General features: G+C 33.0%; 1 protein-coding gene across 1 annotated transcript; it reads left to right on the forward strand.

The window, feature by feature from the left end:
* The first annotated feature begins 7,442 nt into the window (after positions 1-7,442).
* On the forward strand, positions 7,443-8,417 carry LOC103609972 (olfactory receptor 51A4). Its single transcript, XM_008594222.1, has one exon. It carries the CDS (start codon positions 7,463-7,465, stop codon positions 8,402-8,404), a length of 942 nt encoding a protein of 313 aa, XP_008592444.1. The 5' UTR covers positions 7,443-7,462; the 3' UTR covers positions 8,405-8,417.
* The last annotated feature ends 8,636 nt before the right edge of the window (positions 8,418-17,053 follow it).

Genomic DNA, 17,053 nt, shown 5'->3' on the forward strand with positions numbered 1-17,053 from the left:
TAAAAAGATTCCCAAAGTATTATTCTTTAAAAAATATGTAACATGTTCATTTATGGAAAAAAGATCATGGTTGTAATTAACTTAGGCATGCTGAACTGTGACTGAAGTATGCTGAAAGATTAAGCACACCCACATGCACCCATCCCCATACAGAGTCAGCATCTCATAAGCACCTATTGTGTATTTGTGTATGCGTGTGTGTCAGTCATCAGCAATTCAAATAAACTGTTGAAAATGCCCCTGTCCCAAGGTACTTTGAAATATGTTTGAAGATGTAAGGCTCACATACATAAAACAATTAAAATTAAGTACAAAACATAATAGGCAAGCAAATATTTTATTTGTTCATATCTTTGGTTGTCCTCCATAGAATCCATAAATTGCCTTCTTTAAGTGTATACTGTTCTTCCTCTAAGTCTGTACAAAACTCTATCTGCCACTTAACAATATTAATTCTTTGTTGTCTACATCGTAATCAATGTGCAAGTGATTTAAGAAGCAGATCTTTGCTTCTGTCTTTATCAGTGCCCAATAAAGTGCCTGGGACATACCAGTTGTTTATTGTATGTTTGTTAATAGTTTTATAATTCTAGACAATTTTGAAAACATGAATAAAATGTTTAGTAGAAAAGTCAAAGATTCAATTAGAGTATGTCTGGGAAACTCCATTAATGTAGTATTCACGTGTTCAATGAATTAATAACTTGGGGCAGAAAAGAAAATAAAAGCAAGTATGAGGGGTGACAATCAGCTTTGTATCTCATGAATATTCATAACCAATAAAAAAGAAAAACAAGCACAAATAGTATTCAAATATTATAAATAAATGGAGTAATTTTATTCACACACACACATGCACATATATATGATCTGAAATATGTATGTATGTGTGTGTGTATATGTATGTATGTGATCTGGCAGGTCTTCATTAAAAGTTATTTGTCTGAATTTAAACCTTCTGCTAATAAGCACTGATATCTTTAATCCACACTCAATTCTGAAAATCAAAAAGTCTGCATTAGTATGATGTACCCTTAAACAAATATTATCTTAAACAAACAACAAATTCTTAGTTAAGATACCATGATGGCTCACAGATGTGATGTAAAAGTTGCAGAAACTGGGGGAACTATAGCACCCTTAATTGCTGGAAAGAAGTTGTTAGCACCACTAACTCACACTCTTGACCTCTCTATCTTGTTTCCATCGGTATTTTGAATGGAGCTAAGCCACATGGCATGTTAAGTTGTCCCAAGTTGGATAAATAGGCAGTAGGACACTTTTTATATCTCAAATAGGAGAAAAGAGAACTTTCAGTATCAGCTCCACTTATAGACGTAGGGAAAGAGCTGAGTAATAACTTTCTTAATATTGTAACAGAACTGATCACTAAACCAATAAATATGAAATTCATTTGATTGGCAAAATTGGTCATCTATCAATTCCTGTATCATGACTCTAATCGCTGTAATATGTTAAAAATGAGATTCTCTTTCCAGAAAGGCTGGGGAAATAGCATTGGACAAGAATAAAAAAAACAAAAATAAATAAATGAAAATAAAACTAAGCAGTCCAGAAATTGTCTACTGGAACGAGGAGGACAGCACAACTTCAGTAAAAAAGAATAATATCAAAAATATTATTTACAAAAAAAGATTATTAAAGGTATATAAGAAATCAACTTACATCATAGCCTGTAGGGATTTCACTGATATTTCTTAGAAAAGGCATACTGTACCAGTGATTAGGAACCAATTTACCTAGGAATAATCGTGATTCATCATGGAAAAATTAAGTCATCAAAGACAGACAGGCACCCAGGAATATGCCATTTAACTGATAGCACCTATTCAAGACCCATGCAAATTCTGCCCTTCAATCTTGGCAAGGCATTAGAATCACCCAGGGAGCTCTAAAAAGTCTAGATAATCAGGTCAACATTAAGGTCCATTAAATGAATACATAATTATATTTAACCCATTCACAGGTTGACAGATATTAAAGTTGTTTTCAAATTTTGACTATTATTAGTAAAGTTCCTATAGGCATTCTTAAAAATGTGTTTGCTTGAAATATGAGCTAATTTCTCTAGAAATGGTATTTTCATGTCATACAGTAGGCATTAGTTTATCTACAGTAGATAATGCCAAACAAGGAACTTGCATCAATTTACACATATAATAGCACAGTAGAAAAGTTCTAGTGTTCCACATCTTCCCAAAATGTGGAATTGTTGACCCTTTTAATGTTAGCTTTTCTAATGGGTATCTTACAGTATTTAATTGTGATATTAATTTGCATTTTCTTAAACTCAAATTGAAAAGTCCCAGTCAAGTGCACTGCCCATTTTTTATTGTATTTTTCTTACTGATTTGTAGAATTTCTTTATATGTACTTTATCAGGTATATATAATGAGAATATATACTCCCACTTGGTAGTTGGTCTTTTCATAGAAGTTCTTCCTCTTGTTTAATTCTGATTATTGAATTCTTTTCCTTCTGGGTAGTCTTTGAGTGTCCATAGTTATCCCAAAATCATAAAAATACTGTAATTTTTCTTCTAAAGATTTTTCTTTTTACGTTTAATACTTGGGCCTATTATTCAACTAAAATTATTTTTTGATAAATTCCAAGATTTATTTATTTCTGTTTGTATATAAATTGCTCCATTTATTGAAAAGGCTAAGTCTCACTGTCATAAATCAAGTGAATCTATATGTATGTGTCAATGTCTGGGCTCTGTTTTATTCCATTAATCTATTTATCTATTCTTGTGGCAATACCACACAGTTTAATAAATGTAGCTTTAGAGTTAGTTATGAAATCTGATGGCATAATTTATCCAACTTTTTTCTTCTCTTGCCTATTCTAGGTCTTTTGCATTACTATGCACATTTTGTAATTAACTTGTCAATTTTAAAACCTACTAGAATTTGACTAAAATTTCACTGAATCAATACATTATTTTGGTAAAAATTGACTCCTAACAATAGAGAGGGTTTTTTTAATCAATAAATATGATATACCTACCTATTTATTTAGGTCTTCTTGAAATTTTTGGAAATGTTTTGAAGTTTTTAGTTTATGTATCTTGAAATTATTTTATCCTATTTATTTTTATATATTTAATGATTTTGAGCCTACTGTGAAAGACATTTTAAAATTTAACTTAGATTTTATTAAAGTATGCTGGATTTTAGTGTTTATGTTATTTCCAGCCAGCTTTTCTCAATTTGTTTGTTTTTAGCCTTTATAGATACTACATAAACAATCATATCATATGCAAATAGGAATATTTTTACCTTATTTTTTCAAATCTTTATATGTTTTTTTTCTTTTTTTCTTCCTATACTACTTTGTCTCAAACATCTAGTACAATTTTGAGCAGAGTTTATAGATACTACATAAACAATCATATCATATGCAAATAGGAATATTTTTACCTTATTTTTTCAAATCTTTATATGTTTTTTTCTTTTTTTCTTCCTATACTACTTTGTCTCAAACATCTAGTACAATTTTGAGCAGAAGCACTGGTAGGGACATCCCTGACTTTTCCTGACATCAGGGAACAATGTTCAATTTTTTAATTAAAATAATTTATTTAATTTATTAATAGAAGTAATTAGTTAAATCAAAGTAACTTCTGATTTCTTCAGGGAGAGTTTATAATTTTTTAAAAATGAACTTTATCTATTGAGGTGATCTTGTGGTTTTATTGCTTTTGTCTATCAGTGTGGAGAAGTATATTTATGATTTTTGAAAACTAACCCTTTATTCCTGGGATAATCTGCTCTTTTTCATGATATATTATTCTTTTTATATGTCATTGTACTCTATCCCTATTTACTAAATGTTTGAATCTATGTCCTTAAGATATATTTAGCATTATTTACCTTTGCTTATAATGTAATCGGCTGGTTTAAATCTCACTCATGAAACAAGTTGGGAAGTGTTTTGTTCTCCGAAAAGGTATATATAATATTGGAATTATTTCTTCCTTAATGCATAGAATAAATCACAAATGAAGACCTCTTGATATGAAGTTTTCTTTACGAGCTCTTTTCTAAATTATGTACTAAATTTTCTTAACAGACACAGCATTATTCATCTTTTTTTCTCTCTTCTTGTTTAAGTTCTGGAGACTAGTGCCTTTTGAAGATTTGTCAAATTCATCTAAGTTTTTTATTTTACTGGAAAAAAAGGTTGTTTACTGCATTTATTGTATTCACTTACCTGTGTAGATCTGTAGTTATATTATTATATAAACTTTGTGTTTTCTTTCTTTATTCTTGATCAGTCTTACTGAGGTTTTTTTTTTAATGGATTTTCTTAAACTTTTTAAAGAATCAAATTTCTGCTTTGTTGACTTTATGTCATATTTCTGTTCATTGATTTCTGTTTTTACCATTATTATTTTCTTCCTTTTTTGGGGGGCTTAATTTATTCTAATTTTACTATCTTCTTGAAATTGAAGTTGTATATTTGGATTTTTGACTCTTCTTTCCTAATAAATGAACATAACCTATAATTTTCTGCACAGACACTGCTTTAGCTGTGTTCCATGTGTTTGATATACATATCTTCATTACCATTCAGTGTACAAAAGAAACTTCAACTAATCTATAGTATTTTATTTTTACAAGAAAAATACTTCAAATCTTTAGGATGAAATATCAATATTTATTATGTATCTTTATGTTAATATTGTCTTTATACAAATAAAACTGTTTATAAAATTATGTAAATTAAGCATACAAAAATGTATATGATAATAGGTATTGTAAATATAAAATGCTTATAAATAATTCTAACAATTTTAAAAATCTGTTCTTTATTCCATAGCAGGAATAGCAAAATGGGAAAAATAATAAAGATATCAAAGGTAAAAACAGTACATATATTATGATGCCAGTTTTAAAAATGTAATCATTTATTCCATGAAACAAACATTTACGAAGCTGCCATATGCCATCCACTATGCAAGTGACTGGACATATCAAGATTTAAAGAATTAGATGTACTACATGCTCTGTTGTAGCTTACTTTATATTGTCATGGAATAAATAGGCTCAGTTCCCAACATTGAGCCAATAGCCACATAAGATCACCAAAGCAATTACACACACACATACAAAATGCATGCTGCTGTCTCTTTAATGAGAAGGACCTAGAGATAGTGAACACAGAAAGCAAGAATAGAAGGATAAAAATATTGACAATGCTGCCAAGGGAGGCTTATGTTCAAGGGAAATACAAACACTAGGCTATGTGCAAGTAAAAAGTAATCATCACATGGCTTAAAAGAGTTTATAGGAGGGTTATGGTAAAACTTTCTTATGTTTTCACTCCTTGGTCAACTTAATATTCATATCCATCCAAATACTATGCATCAGTGGGAATGAATACTGCATATATATATCTTCTCCTCAAGAGATTTTTCCTGAGAATCCCTATACTAGCATTATTTTCTCTGCTGCAAAGTTTCACAACTGTAAGATTAAATGTTGATATTACCTCCCAGAATTAACCAGTAGTCAGTTCAGAATGCTGAAAATAGTACAGAACTCCAGCCATCCTTTCAGTCTGTAACTCCCCAATTATTGACTGAATGATCCTGATTGCATTATATATGTTCAGTTGTTAGGAATATGACATACCTGAGTTCCTATCTTACATCTACCATGCAACTTTATGTGATCTTGGACAGACTACTTGATTTCCTTGAGAAATATTTTCTTCATCAATAAAATTAAGATAATAATATTACTTACTATTATTAAAAAGATTCCAGGATTCCACATTATTATCAAGTAATAAAACTCAGCAAGTGAAACAACTTAAAATTTCAGTAAATATTGGCTATTACTATGGAAAAAAATGTGAGAGAGAAGAGCTCAGACTTTTGGCTTATGAATTCTTAAGCATGAAGTCTTATTACTGTGATAGGTCCCTTGAAAAAGGGCAGATTTGGGAAGGTAGAAAAATGGAGTCTTCTTTACTCAAGTTAGTTTTAAAGGATATTTTGTTGGTGATATTAAGAGGACCTGGAAGGATGGATACAGGGGTCAGGAGTGAAGTCTAGGATAAAAATATATGTCCTAAGATGTTTTCCTGCAACATTTCCTTGAATGTACACACCCACATCATAGCATGTCTGCTTAGACTCTGCTCTGGCTAAAGGAGTAATACATAAATCAACTATCCAACAGAAGTGTCATAGCTTTTGCACAGAATTTACATTGTCTCTTCAGTATCTGCTTATTAAGGACCTCTCTCCAACCAAAATAGTCCCTTATTTAAGGTCTAGATCCTTATTTCATTTCTTTGGTATCAACTATCTCTGTAGATTTACTGCATTTGCAAATATTTATTATTATTCTCAGGATAGATCCAGCCTGGCTGTCGTCCTCAGAGAACTCAGTGATCCCAGAGCAGGTGATTAGGGCAAAAGGAAGAGGCATGCCCTTGTATATCAAGAGGAGCCTTTGGTAGCAGACAGATTCAACAATACCTTGAGTTTTTATACTGTGATTGTTTGGCTTCTCTCAAAGCGCTTATTAAAATATCTACTCTTTGGTGAGTACCCAGATATCCTCATCGATTTTGCTTTCACTTTACTTCTGTTTTTGGCAATCACCCACATACAACTTCGTACAGAGTAGGGAGGGGCATCCAGAAGTCATACCACTAGGCAGAATGTTCCTTTCAGAGACTGGAAATGAACTGTGTTTGGGAGCTCAGCTACCAACAGAATTGAAATTCTCCTAACCTGTGATACTAAGCTCCTCAGATCATTGTTCTCCAGTTGACACTACATAATTGGTCACAAATTCCAGGCCAGGAGAAAATGAGACATAATCTGGAATTAATCTCTATAGCAAGTACCCTTTCAAATATATAAATGATTTGAAAATTGAGAAACTTTAGAGAATATTTAAGTCATCAACAATTTTTGGATGGCAAGGGATAAAACCAAGGCAGTTTGGTTTGAGAAGACCATATATTTGTGGGAGTTAGGAAGGTGTTTAGCCTATGAAATTATTTTGCCCACATGTAGTACCACTCTAGAAATTGTATACTATTCTACGCAAAACTTTATCTAGAATGTGAAAGCAAGAAATAATAGAGGACTCCAGGAAAATTGACTATGGGTTACTCATATATTACAGGAAAAATTATATCAGATGCATATCTGAATGCAAAATTTAAATCTAATTTCTCCGTAGGAAAAATATGGTCAGAAATAATTTTACCAATTTATGATATAGGCAGATTCTAATCTAAAATGACATTTACTTTTCTCTGTATGATAGTAACAAAAATGCTTTATTCTGTTAAAAGAGAACTGAAGGAAGCCTTAAATTTCAACACTGCATTTCTCTCCACAAAATTTTGAGATATTCCTATTTTACCAACACAAGCATCTATATATCTCACTGCAGAACACTCTAAGTTCATCATGTCCAGTATCAACACATCAAATGTTGAAATCAGCACCTTTATCTTAGTTGGGATGCCAGGACTAGAATATGCACACATCTGGATGTCCATCCCCATCTGCAGCATGTATCTTGTTGCTATTCTGGGAAACTGCACCATCCTTTTTATCATCAAGACAGAAGCCTCCTTGCATGAACCCATGTACTACTTCCTTTCCATGCTGTCCCTGTCTGACTTGGGTTTGTCTTTATCTTCTCTTCCCACCATGTTGAGGATCTTCCTGTTCAATACTCCTGAAATTTCTGCCAATGCCTGCTTTGCCCAGGAATTCTTCATTCACGGATTCACAGCACTGGAGTCCTCAGTTCTTCTGATCATGTCATTTGACCGCTTCCTAGCCATTTATAACCCTCTGAGATACAGCTCCATCCTTACAGCTGTCAGAGTTGCCCAAGTAGGGATGGTGTTGTCCTTTAAGAGCATCCTCCTGGTTCTGCCATTCCCCTTCACTTTAAGAAGCTTGAGATATTGTAAGAAAAGCCAATTATCCCATTCCTACTGCCTCCACCAGGATGTCATGAAGTTGGCCTGCTCTGACAACAGAATTGATGTCATCTATGGCTTTTTTGGGGCACTCTGTCTTATGGTGGACTTTCTGCTCATTGCTATGACTTACATCCTGATCCTCAAGACTGTGCTGGGAATTGCATCCCGAAAGGAGCAGCTCAAGGCCCTCAATACTTGTGTTTCGCACATCTGTGCAGTGATCATCTTCTATCTGCCCATCATCAACCTGGCCATTGTCCATCGGTTTGTCCAGCATGTCTCCGCTCTCTTTAATGTTCTCATGGCAAATGTTCTCTTACTTGTACCTCCACTGATGAACCCTATAGTGTACTGTGTGAAAACTAGGCAGATCAGAATGAGAGTTGTAGCAAAATTGTGTCAGAAGAAGATATAACAGCCATGTGATAGAAAACATAGTACAAGATAAAAAGTAATTTGAGAAAACCTATTATTTGACAAAGAATCATCTATATATATCTATATCTATATCTTTCTTGTTATTATTATTAGATATATTTTAATTTTTCTGGATACTAAGAACTGCCATCAAACTGGGAAAGGGAAGTATGTTGCCTCACATCCCCATCTCAGATAGCAAGAATGAAAATAGATGTCTTATGATATCATCTCTGATAAAAGCAACAAATTCCAGTCAAGACCAAACTGGTAATGGCTACAGTTCTGACAGAAGCGCGTTTCTCATCTCCCACATTTAATCTATCTATACTATTGATCTTTTGATCCTAGGCCTAAATTTTTATCTTGATTCTTTCTTCTTTTCATTATCTCCATTTTAATCATCCGTGTAGGTTGCTAGCATTTCTTTACCAAAGTACTGCAAAAACCTCATACATTTCTAAATATCTACCCTTGCTGCCTTCTAACTGATCCTCTATGCAAGGTGAGAGTCATCTTTCTAAAAGGTGAATTGGATGTTAAAGTGTCTATTTTAATATAAACTCTTACTTCTTTGGGAATAGAATTAAATCAATAAAGTCCATGCTTTAAGACCACACATTGATTAGATTCATTCTGCCTATCCAGTATCATCAGATAATCATTAAACTGCAGCCACACTGGTCTTCTGAAAATCTGCTCAATTTACAAAGCTCTCTATTTCCTGTGAGTTCTCACATCAAACTCCTTTTGTTAAAACACTCTTTAATTTTATATAATTCATTTTATTCCCTTTTTTGGAAGTTACAGCTTAATTTCATTATACATTACCTAACCCCTAGTTCATATTATAATCCTCTTTTTATCTATTTTATTGCTAGTTTATTCTTCATATATTTACTATCTGTAATTAAAGATATATTTTATGTTCTTTTTCTTTTCTTTCTACCTCCTGCATAAAGTGTGTAATCAATGATTAGAGAGTATTATCTATTTTCTTTATTTCTTCATACATCTTTGGCATTTTTGATGCAGAATATAGCTCAATAAATAATTGCTAATGAATGAATGTGAAGAAGAAAATAAGGCCATGTTTGGAGAAAAAAAAATTTTTGAAGAGTTCAGTAATATTTCATCAAGGTGGGATACATTTTTCTTAAGTTGTATATTTCAAATGTGGGATTATCACAAATGCTCAGAGATTTGGAAAATAGGAAAAATGGTTATGGTAGTAAAGAGAAATTTATTGTCTTGGTTTTTATGGATGACAAATTGTACAACTTTCTTTTCTAATATGATCTCAAAATCTTGCATATCATGGATATGATTTTTGCCATCTCTTATGCTAACTCATTTTAAATCGAGTCTATCCACCAACCACATCAATTTCAGTCTCTCATGCTTTTACCCTCAGGTAAATCAAGAGACAACTTCAGGAACTATCAAATGCTTATAGGACAATAATTAGCTCATAACTTGATAGCGCCTCACAATTAATGGGAAAAATTAATATATATATATATAGCATATATGTAAGATATGCTTCCAGGTATTTTTAGACATATATTTATTTGATTAATACAATGACCCAGCTTTTTATAAAGCATTCCTTTCTATTTCCATTGAAGTGATTGAGGCTCTGAGAAATTGATTTAATGAATGTCATACTGGTAGGAAGCCAAAAGCTCAGATTCAAATCTTGTCTTTCATACACCATGATAGCACTATCTTGGCTACATTTTAGCTTCATTTCCGTTGAAGTGATTGAGGCTCTGAGAAGTTGATTTAATGAATGTCATACTGGTAGGAAGCCAAAAACTCAGATTCAAATCTTGTCTTTCATACACCATGATAGCACTATCTTGGCTACATTTTAGCTTTCGATTTCAGGATTGCATCTGTTTCTACAAAGCTATCCTAACGTGGGAACTCCTATCATCATATCAGAGCAAGAAATATTTCTGTATTTGAAATACATAATCATATCCTTCTGCCTTTTCCATAACCTCACAAATACAGGCATGGGGGTTGGAGTTGTAGCACAACAAAGCACTAGTTGACACATTTCATTAATTGGAAGAAATGAAAGCTTATATTTTTCCAGTGTGAAGATAGGCAGCACAAAGTGAAGACTTCAAATTAAATGTCTTTGATAGGCATCTAATTCTTGCAAGATATTGTACAGAGATGTCATGTGCAACATTCTCAAAGAGAATCTGTATTTTAATTTTTTTTTCTGTCATCCTTAATAAAATTTAGTGAAAGGCAAGATAAAAATACAAAAATGCTAATGTTTGGGTGACTTTATTGTCAACATATTTATTTCTACATATTTCTGAAATGCAGAACCTAGTTCCTGGGAAAATGAAAGCCCAATTTTGGAGATCCTAAATCAGTGGTTCCAAACTGGGGGCAATGTTGCCCCCAGGAGACATTTGGCAATGTCTGGAGATGCTTTTAGTTGCTGCAGCCTGGGGTGTGTTGGTATGCTATTAACATCCACTGGTTAAAGGCTAGAGATGCTGCTAACCATTTTTCAATGCACAGGGCAGCCCCTATCAAAAAGAAGTATCCAGCCCAAAAGTCCAATAGTGCCAAGGATTAGAAATCCAAGTCTAAATGTAACTGTCAATCAACAAATGATTAAACTCCATGATTATCAAATTACCTTGAGATGGACTACACAGCATCAAGGAAATTCTACCAGGAAATTTCCTCAGAAAGGCACCCAATTGAAACTTCTCAAAAAATAAAAGGATCCATTTAAGAAATATTAAAACACTTTTTCATGTGAAAATGCGCGATGACTTATGTGAATACATATGAACCTTACCAGGAATAATATTTGAAAGATTTTTTTTTATTATGGTGAGTTTTGTTATTGTTTGGTTTTGTATTTCCACTGGGCATTGGCCATTTGTGAGAGATTTATGGGAAAACATTGCAAGGGATAGAACAATATAAAATTAAAGGGAATAAAAGACAGGATTATTTCTTAGAGTTATGTAGGAATTAGGGAGATAGAATATGCCTTCATGATATAGGAGTTACACGAACTCAGTGTAATTTTCAAATTAGATGACAATTTTCTGTATAACATAAATAGTTTAGTTTTACTGAGGCCCTTTCTTTAGCATGTTTCCCACAAAGATGATCTCATAAGACCTCAGATAAGTTAGGAGGCTGCTGGTTTCTAGACTTATATCCAATTCTAGACTCTAGAAGCTAGTACCATACTGCATCAAATCAAAGACACCATGATTGTAAGCTTCATTCATATTTCAGAGATGTTAAAATGTGAAGAATATGAAACTTAAAATACATAAAATATAGCATTATAATTATACAGAATTTTTCTCAAGTCATTGAGACTGAAGATATTTTCAGAAATTTGAAGGTCCTATAGATCATCAGATTGGCGTGGCAAAAGACTCAGAAATAAATGCCTCAATTCTAGCACACTTTATTTGTTTCTTTGCTATTCACAATAACCAAGAGATGGAATCAATATATATGTCCATCAGAGAATGAATGGATAAAAAAACTGTGGTATATACATACAATAGAATACTATTTAGTTCTAAAAAGAAATGATATCCTATCATTTGCAACAACATGGGTGGAACTGGAAATCATCAAGTTAAGTGAAGTAAGTCAAGCACAGAAAGAGGTGTTCACACTCATATATGGAATCTGAAAAACGAAATAAAATAAAGTGGTTTGTCATAGAAGTAAAAAGTATAGTAATGGAGGGGAAGCCAGGAGGGGAGGGGGGGGAGTGGGGGAAGAGGAGGAAAGTGGTGGACTAATGGGTACAAAACTATGCTGTCTACTCTAAGTGAATCATTGTGCAGTGTACACAAGTACTGAAACAACACATTCTACCCCACAAATATGTACAAGTAAATTTTAAAGTATATATATATATGTACTACATATGCACATGTATATGTATATATTAAAAAGAAATTGGTTTCTTGGCATAGTTCTGTTTTCCTGTTCCTATTTCTATATTTCTTCCCCTCTCTCACACACGTTTTGTTTATGTATAATCATTTCTCATTCAATTTTTTCCTGAGGTTCTCCATTTTGGATTGAAGATGTTTTCCTATAACTTCCTTTTTACCTTTTCAAGCTACTTGATAAATTATTGATCCCAGAAATTGTGCAGAGATTCTCAGTGTAAGTGCCATTTAGAGTGTTCATTGAAGATATGCATATTTAATTATTTTATTAGTTTATTCACAAACTATGTGTTAAATGCCTACTTTGTTCCCATCACTTTACCACACACTTATGAAAAAATGATTAGTACCATGAGAAAATAGTTTGCCGTATATTCAGTTAATTGTGCACAATTAATCCTATACATTTAATTAGATGGATTATATTTCTGCAGAAACTCAAAATTCCATACATATCACATTAAACATGCATAGTATATTTGTGCTTGTGTGTTTGTGTGTATGTTTGTGTGTGTCTGAGTATTCCCCAGTGTGTGAATATTTTGAGGTATGAGGGGACTTGAAAAAGCTCTTAGAAAAATGATATTAAAAGATAAAAATGGAAAATACAAATTTTATTTCTCAGTATAGGTTCCATCAAGTTCAAGACACTTTTGTAAGCAACGATACTAGCCATTTAGTCCATCCCTAAAGAACCAAGAGTCCTGGGAATTTAACCATGTCAGTGCAGTATAGTTTTCATCACTAACTGAAGAAAAATGGGTGCCATTTAAGAAATTTTAAGGTTAGAAAACAAAAAGAATTTAGAATGATCCAAATCAGGCCTAAAAGATAGATGCCTAATGATTTTCCATCAAAATTCATGCAAAATTGCCCTAGCTTGATAAGAGAAATAAGCAGGAACATTGACTGGTGGAGAAGGACTCTCTGGTGATGGTTTTCTAGGCATTTTTCTCCTACAAGTTTAAATTTCTCAGAACACTCTCATAATAAGCAGGCTTTATCATTCTTAGGCCCTCCAGAAAGCCAACAAGCAAAATACCTTGAGCATTCCAAAAGACTGTTGCTATGCCCTTTGCTCTTGACCAGCCTGCTTTTGCTTTCACTGGACCACTTTTAACTTATGGTAGTCATGGCTTTGATTGTGTGTTGCTTTGGGATCATATTGGTAAAGCCATGTTTCATCTCTTGTTACAATTTTTTGAAAAAATGTTCCAGGATCTTGATCCCACTTTGTTTAAAATTTTCATTGAAAACTCTGCTCTTGTCTGTAGCTGATCTGGGTGCATCAGTTTTCACGCCTATCAAGGAGAAAGTTTGCTCAACTTTAATTTTCAATCATAGTGCTGAAAGCTGAACCATCATAGATATCTGTGGTGTTTCCCATTGTTTCTACTGTTAATCATCAGTCCTCTTTAATTAGGGCATGAATAAGATTATATTTTTTTTCTCACAAATTGCTGGAGACGGTCTGCCACTGTTAGCTTCATCTTCAAAATTGTTGCATCCCTTCCATTCAATTATGCATTAGATAACATGAATATGTAAAGATAGCCAAAACTATAAAAGTAGAATTCAGAGAGAAGATGGGCTGTTGCTCAGTCTTTTGGGGTCAGCCCATACTTCAACTGGGAGGTGTGCATGCTTTACTTTTTGTGTTAAACTTGCCTTTAGCAGGCTGCTGCTCACTCTCTTGAGCCAGTCTGCACTTTGTACTAAACTTTAATTGTGTATTTCCTACCTTCATATAAAACTTGGTGTAGCCCCACCACTCTCAGTCTCTAGAGCTAGGCTGTACTTTTGCTATGAAATCGGTATTTCCTATTCTCTGTACTACACCTCTTTTCACTTTCTACTGTGACTCTGCTCTTGAATTTTTTCCTGTGGCAGAGTCAAGAACCTTGTAGAGTTGGGAGTGGGTTGAGACCATCAATCAGACCTGCCCAGACACTTTACTCAGCTATTAAACACTCTAAAATGAGGGGAAAAGGCAGAAATGGAAGATAGAGCAGACAGATATCTAGGAACTCCTAAAGAGAATGCAGAAAAAAAAAATAAATAAGGTATAACTGAAAATGGAAATAAAAATAATTTTTAAACTGTAAGAGAAAATACAATTTTTTTTTAACACAGCAGAAGCAGTCCTTAGTCAACTTAATTTGAGAAAGATAATTTTCATTAAATAAGGTATAACTGAAAATGGAAATAAAAATAATTTTTAAACTGTAAGAGAAAATACAATGTTTTTTTTTAACACAGCAGAAGCAGTCCTTAGTCAACTTAATTTGAGAAAGATAATTTTCATCAATCATGTTTCTCTTCTTAACAGCAGTCTCATTAGGGTTTTAAGTTAAAAAATGAAAACTGAAAATACTGGAAACACAATTAACAAAATGGCAGAATTTCTTACTTATCAATAATAACCTTGAATGCAAGTGTATTAAACTATTCAATTAAAAGATATAGAGTGGCCAGATGAAAAAAAAATAACTATACACTGACTATAAGAGACTCACTACACCATCAGAGACAAATATAGACTGAAAGTCAAGTGATGGAAAAAGATATTCCACACAAAGAGAAACAAAAAAAAAAGCATGATTTGGCATACTTAAGTCAACAACAGTAAACAAAGATAAAGAAGGTCATTATATAATGATAAAGGGATCAATTCAACAACAGGATATAACAATTTTAAGTATATATGTACCTAAAACCAAAGCACCCAAACATAAACAAATATTATTAAATCTAAAGGGAAAGATAGACTGTGATACAGTAATAGTAGGAGGTCTCAGACCTCCACTTTCAACAATAGACAGATAATCTAAACAGAAAATCAACAAAGAGACATTGAGCTTAAATTGCACCTTATACCAAATGGACCTAACAGATATTTACAGAACATTCCATTCAACAACTACAGAATACACATGCTTCTCAATCACACATGAAGCATGCTCCAGGATAGATGATATGTTAGGACACAAAATAAGTTTTAAAAAAATTTTAGAAGACAGAGTATTTTTTCTGATCACAATGGTATGAACCTAGAAAGCAACAACAGTAAAAACTTCTAAAACGTTATAAATACATGGAAATTAAACAACATGCACCTAAATAACCAATGAGTTAATGAAGAAATTAAAAGGGTAATTTAAAATTTTTGATACAGATGAGAATCGAATCATATGAAAACCTATGGGATACAGCAAAAGCAGTCCAAAGGTCAAAGTTTATAACAATAAATGCCTATATCAAAAAAGAAGAAAGATTTCTAATAAACATCTTAATGATATACCTCAAGAAACCAGAAAAGCAAGAATAAACTGAACCAAAAGTGTTAGAAGAAAGAAAAGAATAAAACTCAGAGCAGAAATGAACAAAATAGAAACTAGAAAGATACTTTAAAATATCAATGAAACAAAGAGTTGCTTTTTTGAAAAGATAAACAAAATTGACAAATCTTTAGCTAGACTAAGAAAGAACAAGAAAAGACTCTAATAAAATCAGACAAAAAAGATGTTACAACTGATACCTCAGAAACACAAAGGATCATAAGAGACTATTGTGTATAGTTCTATGCCAACAAACTTGATAACTTAGAAAAATTGGATAAATTCCTGGACACACACAGCCTACCAAGATTTAATTATGAGGAAGTAGAAAGACCCCTGTCTCTCACTGTATACAAAAATCAATTTTAAATAGATTAAAAACTTAAATGTAAAAGCTGAAAGTATAAAGTAACTAGAAAAACACATAGGAAAAACAATTCATGACATTGGGTTGGGCAAAGATTTTTTAGATAAGACCTCAAAAGCACAGGCAACAAAAGCAAAAATAGACAAATGGGATTATATCAAATTAAAAAGTTTTTGTACAACAAAGGAACCAATTAACAGAGTGAGAAGAGAAAGTACAGAATGGGAGAAAGTATTTTCAAATTATACATCTGACAAGAGGTTAATATCCAGAATACAGAAAGAACTTAACATCAAAAAAAATTGAATAACCCCTTTAAACAATGGGCAAAAGACCTTAATTAACATTTCTTGTAAGAAGTCCTATAAATGGCTGACAGATATATAAAAAAAATGGTCAATATCAGCAATCATCAGGGAAATGCAAAGCAAAACCAAAATGAGATACTACTTCACTCTACTCCAGTTAGAATGGCTAGTATAAAACAAGACAAATGAAAACAAGTGTTGGTGAGAATGTGGAGAAACGGGAGCCCTTATACGTTCCTAGCAGGGATGTAAATTAGTACAGTCATTATGGAAAACAGTATTGAGGTTCCTCAAAAAATTAAGAACAGAACTACCATACGATCCAGCAATTCCACTACTGGTTATACAAAGGTACTTCAGAAAGTCTGTGGGCAAATAGAATTAAAATATAATATGAATCTTTCCATGAACTTTTTTTTTTTTTCCTTTTTGTCTTTTTTCGTGTCCAGCAATGGATCGCAACCCTCAGTGTCGCGCCCGTACCGGACTGGGACCGGCAATGGGATCGCAAACCTCGGTGCTGCGCCCGCACCTCGCTCAGCCAGTGAGCGGGAACCGGTCTGTATGTGGGATCCGAACCCTCGGTGGGAGCGCGGCAAACAGCGCACTGTAGCAGTGCGCCACCGGGCCAGCCCTTTCCATGAACTTTTTAATGTTCCATCATATATC

The sequence above is a fragment of the Galeopterus variegatus genome, unplaced genomic scaffold, assembly GCF_000696425.1.
Source record: "Galeopterus variegatus unplaced genomic scaffold, G_variegatus-3.0.2 Scaffold10386, whole genome shotgun sequence".
Lineage (NCBI taxonomy): Eukaryota > Metazoa > Chordata > Mammalia > Dermoptera > Cynocephalidae > Galeopterus > Galeopterus variegatus.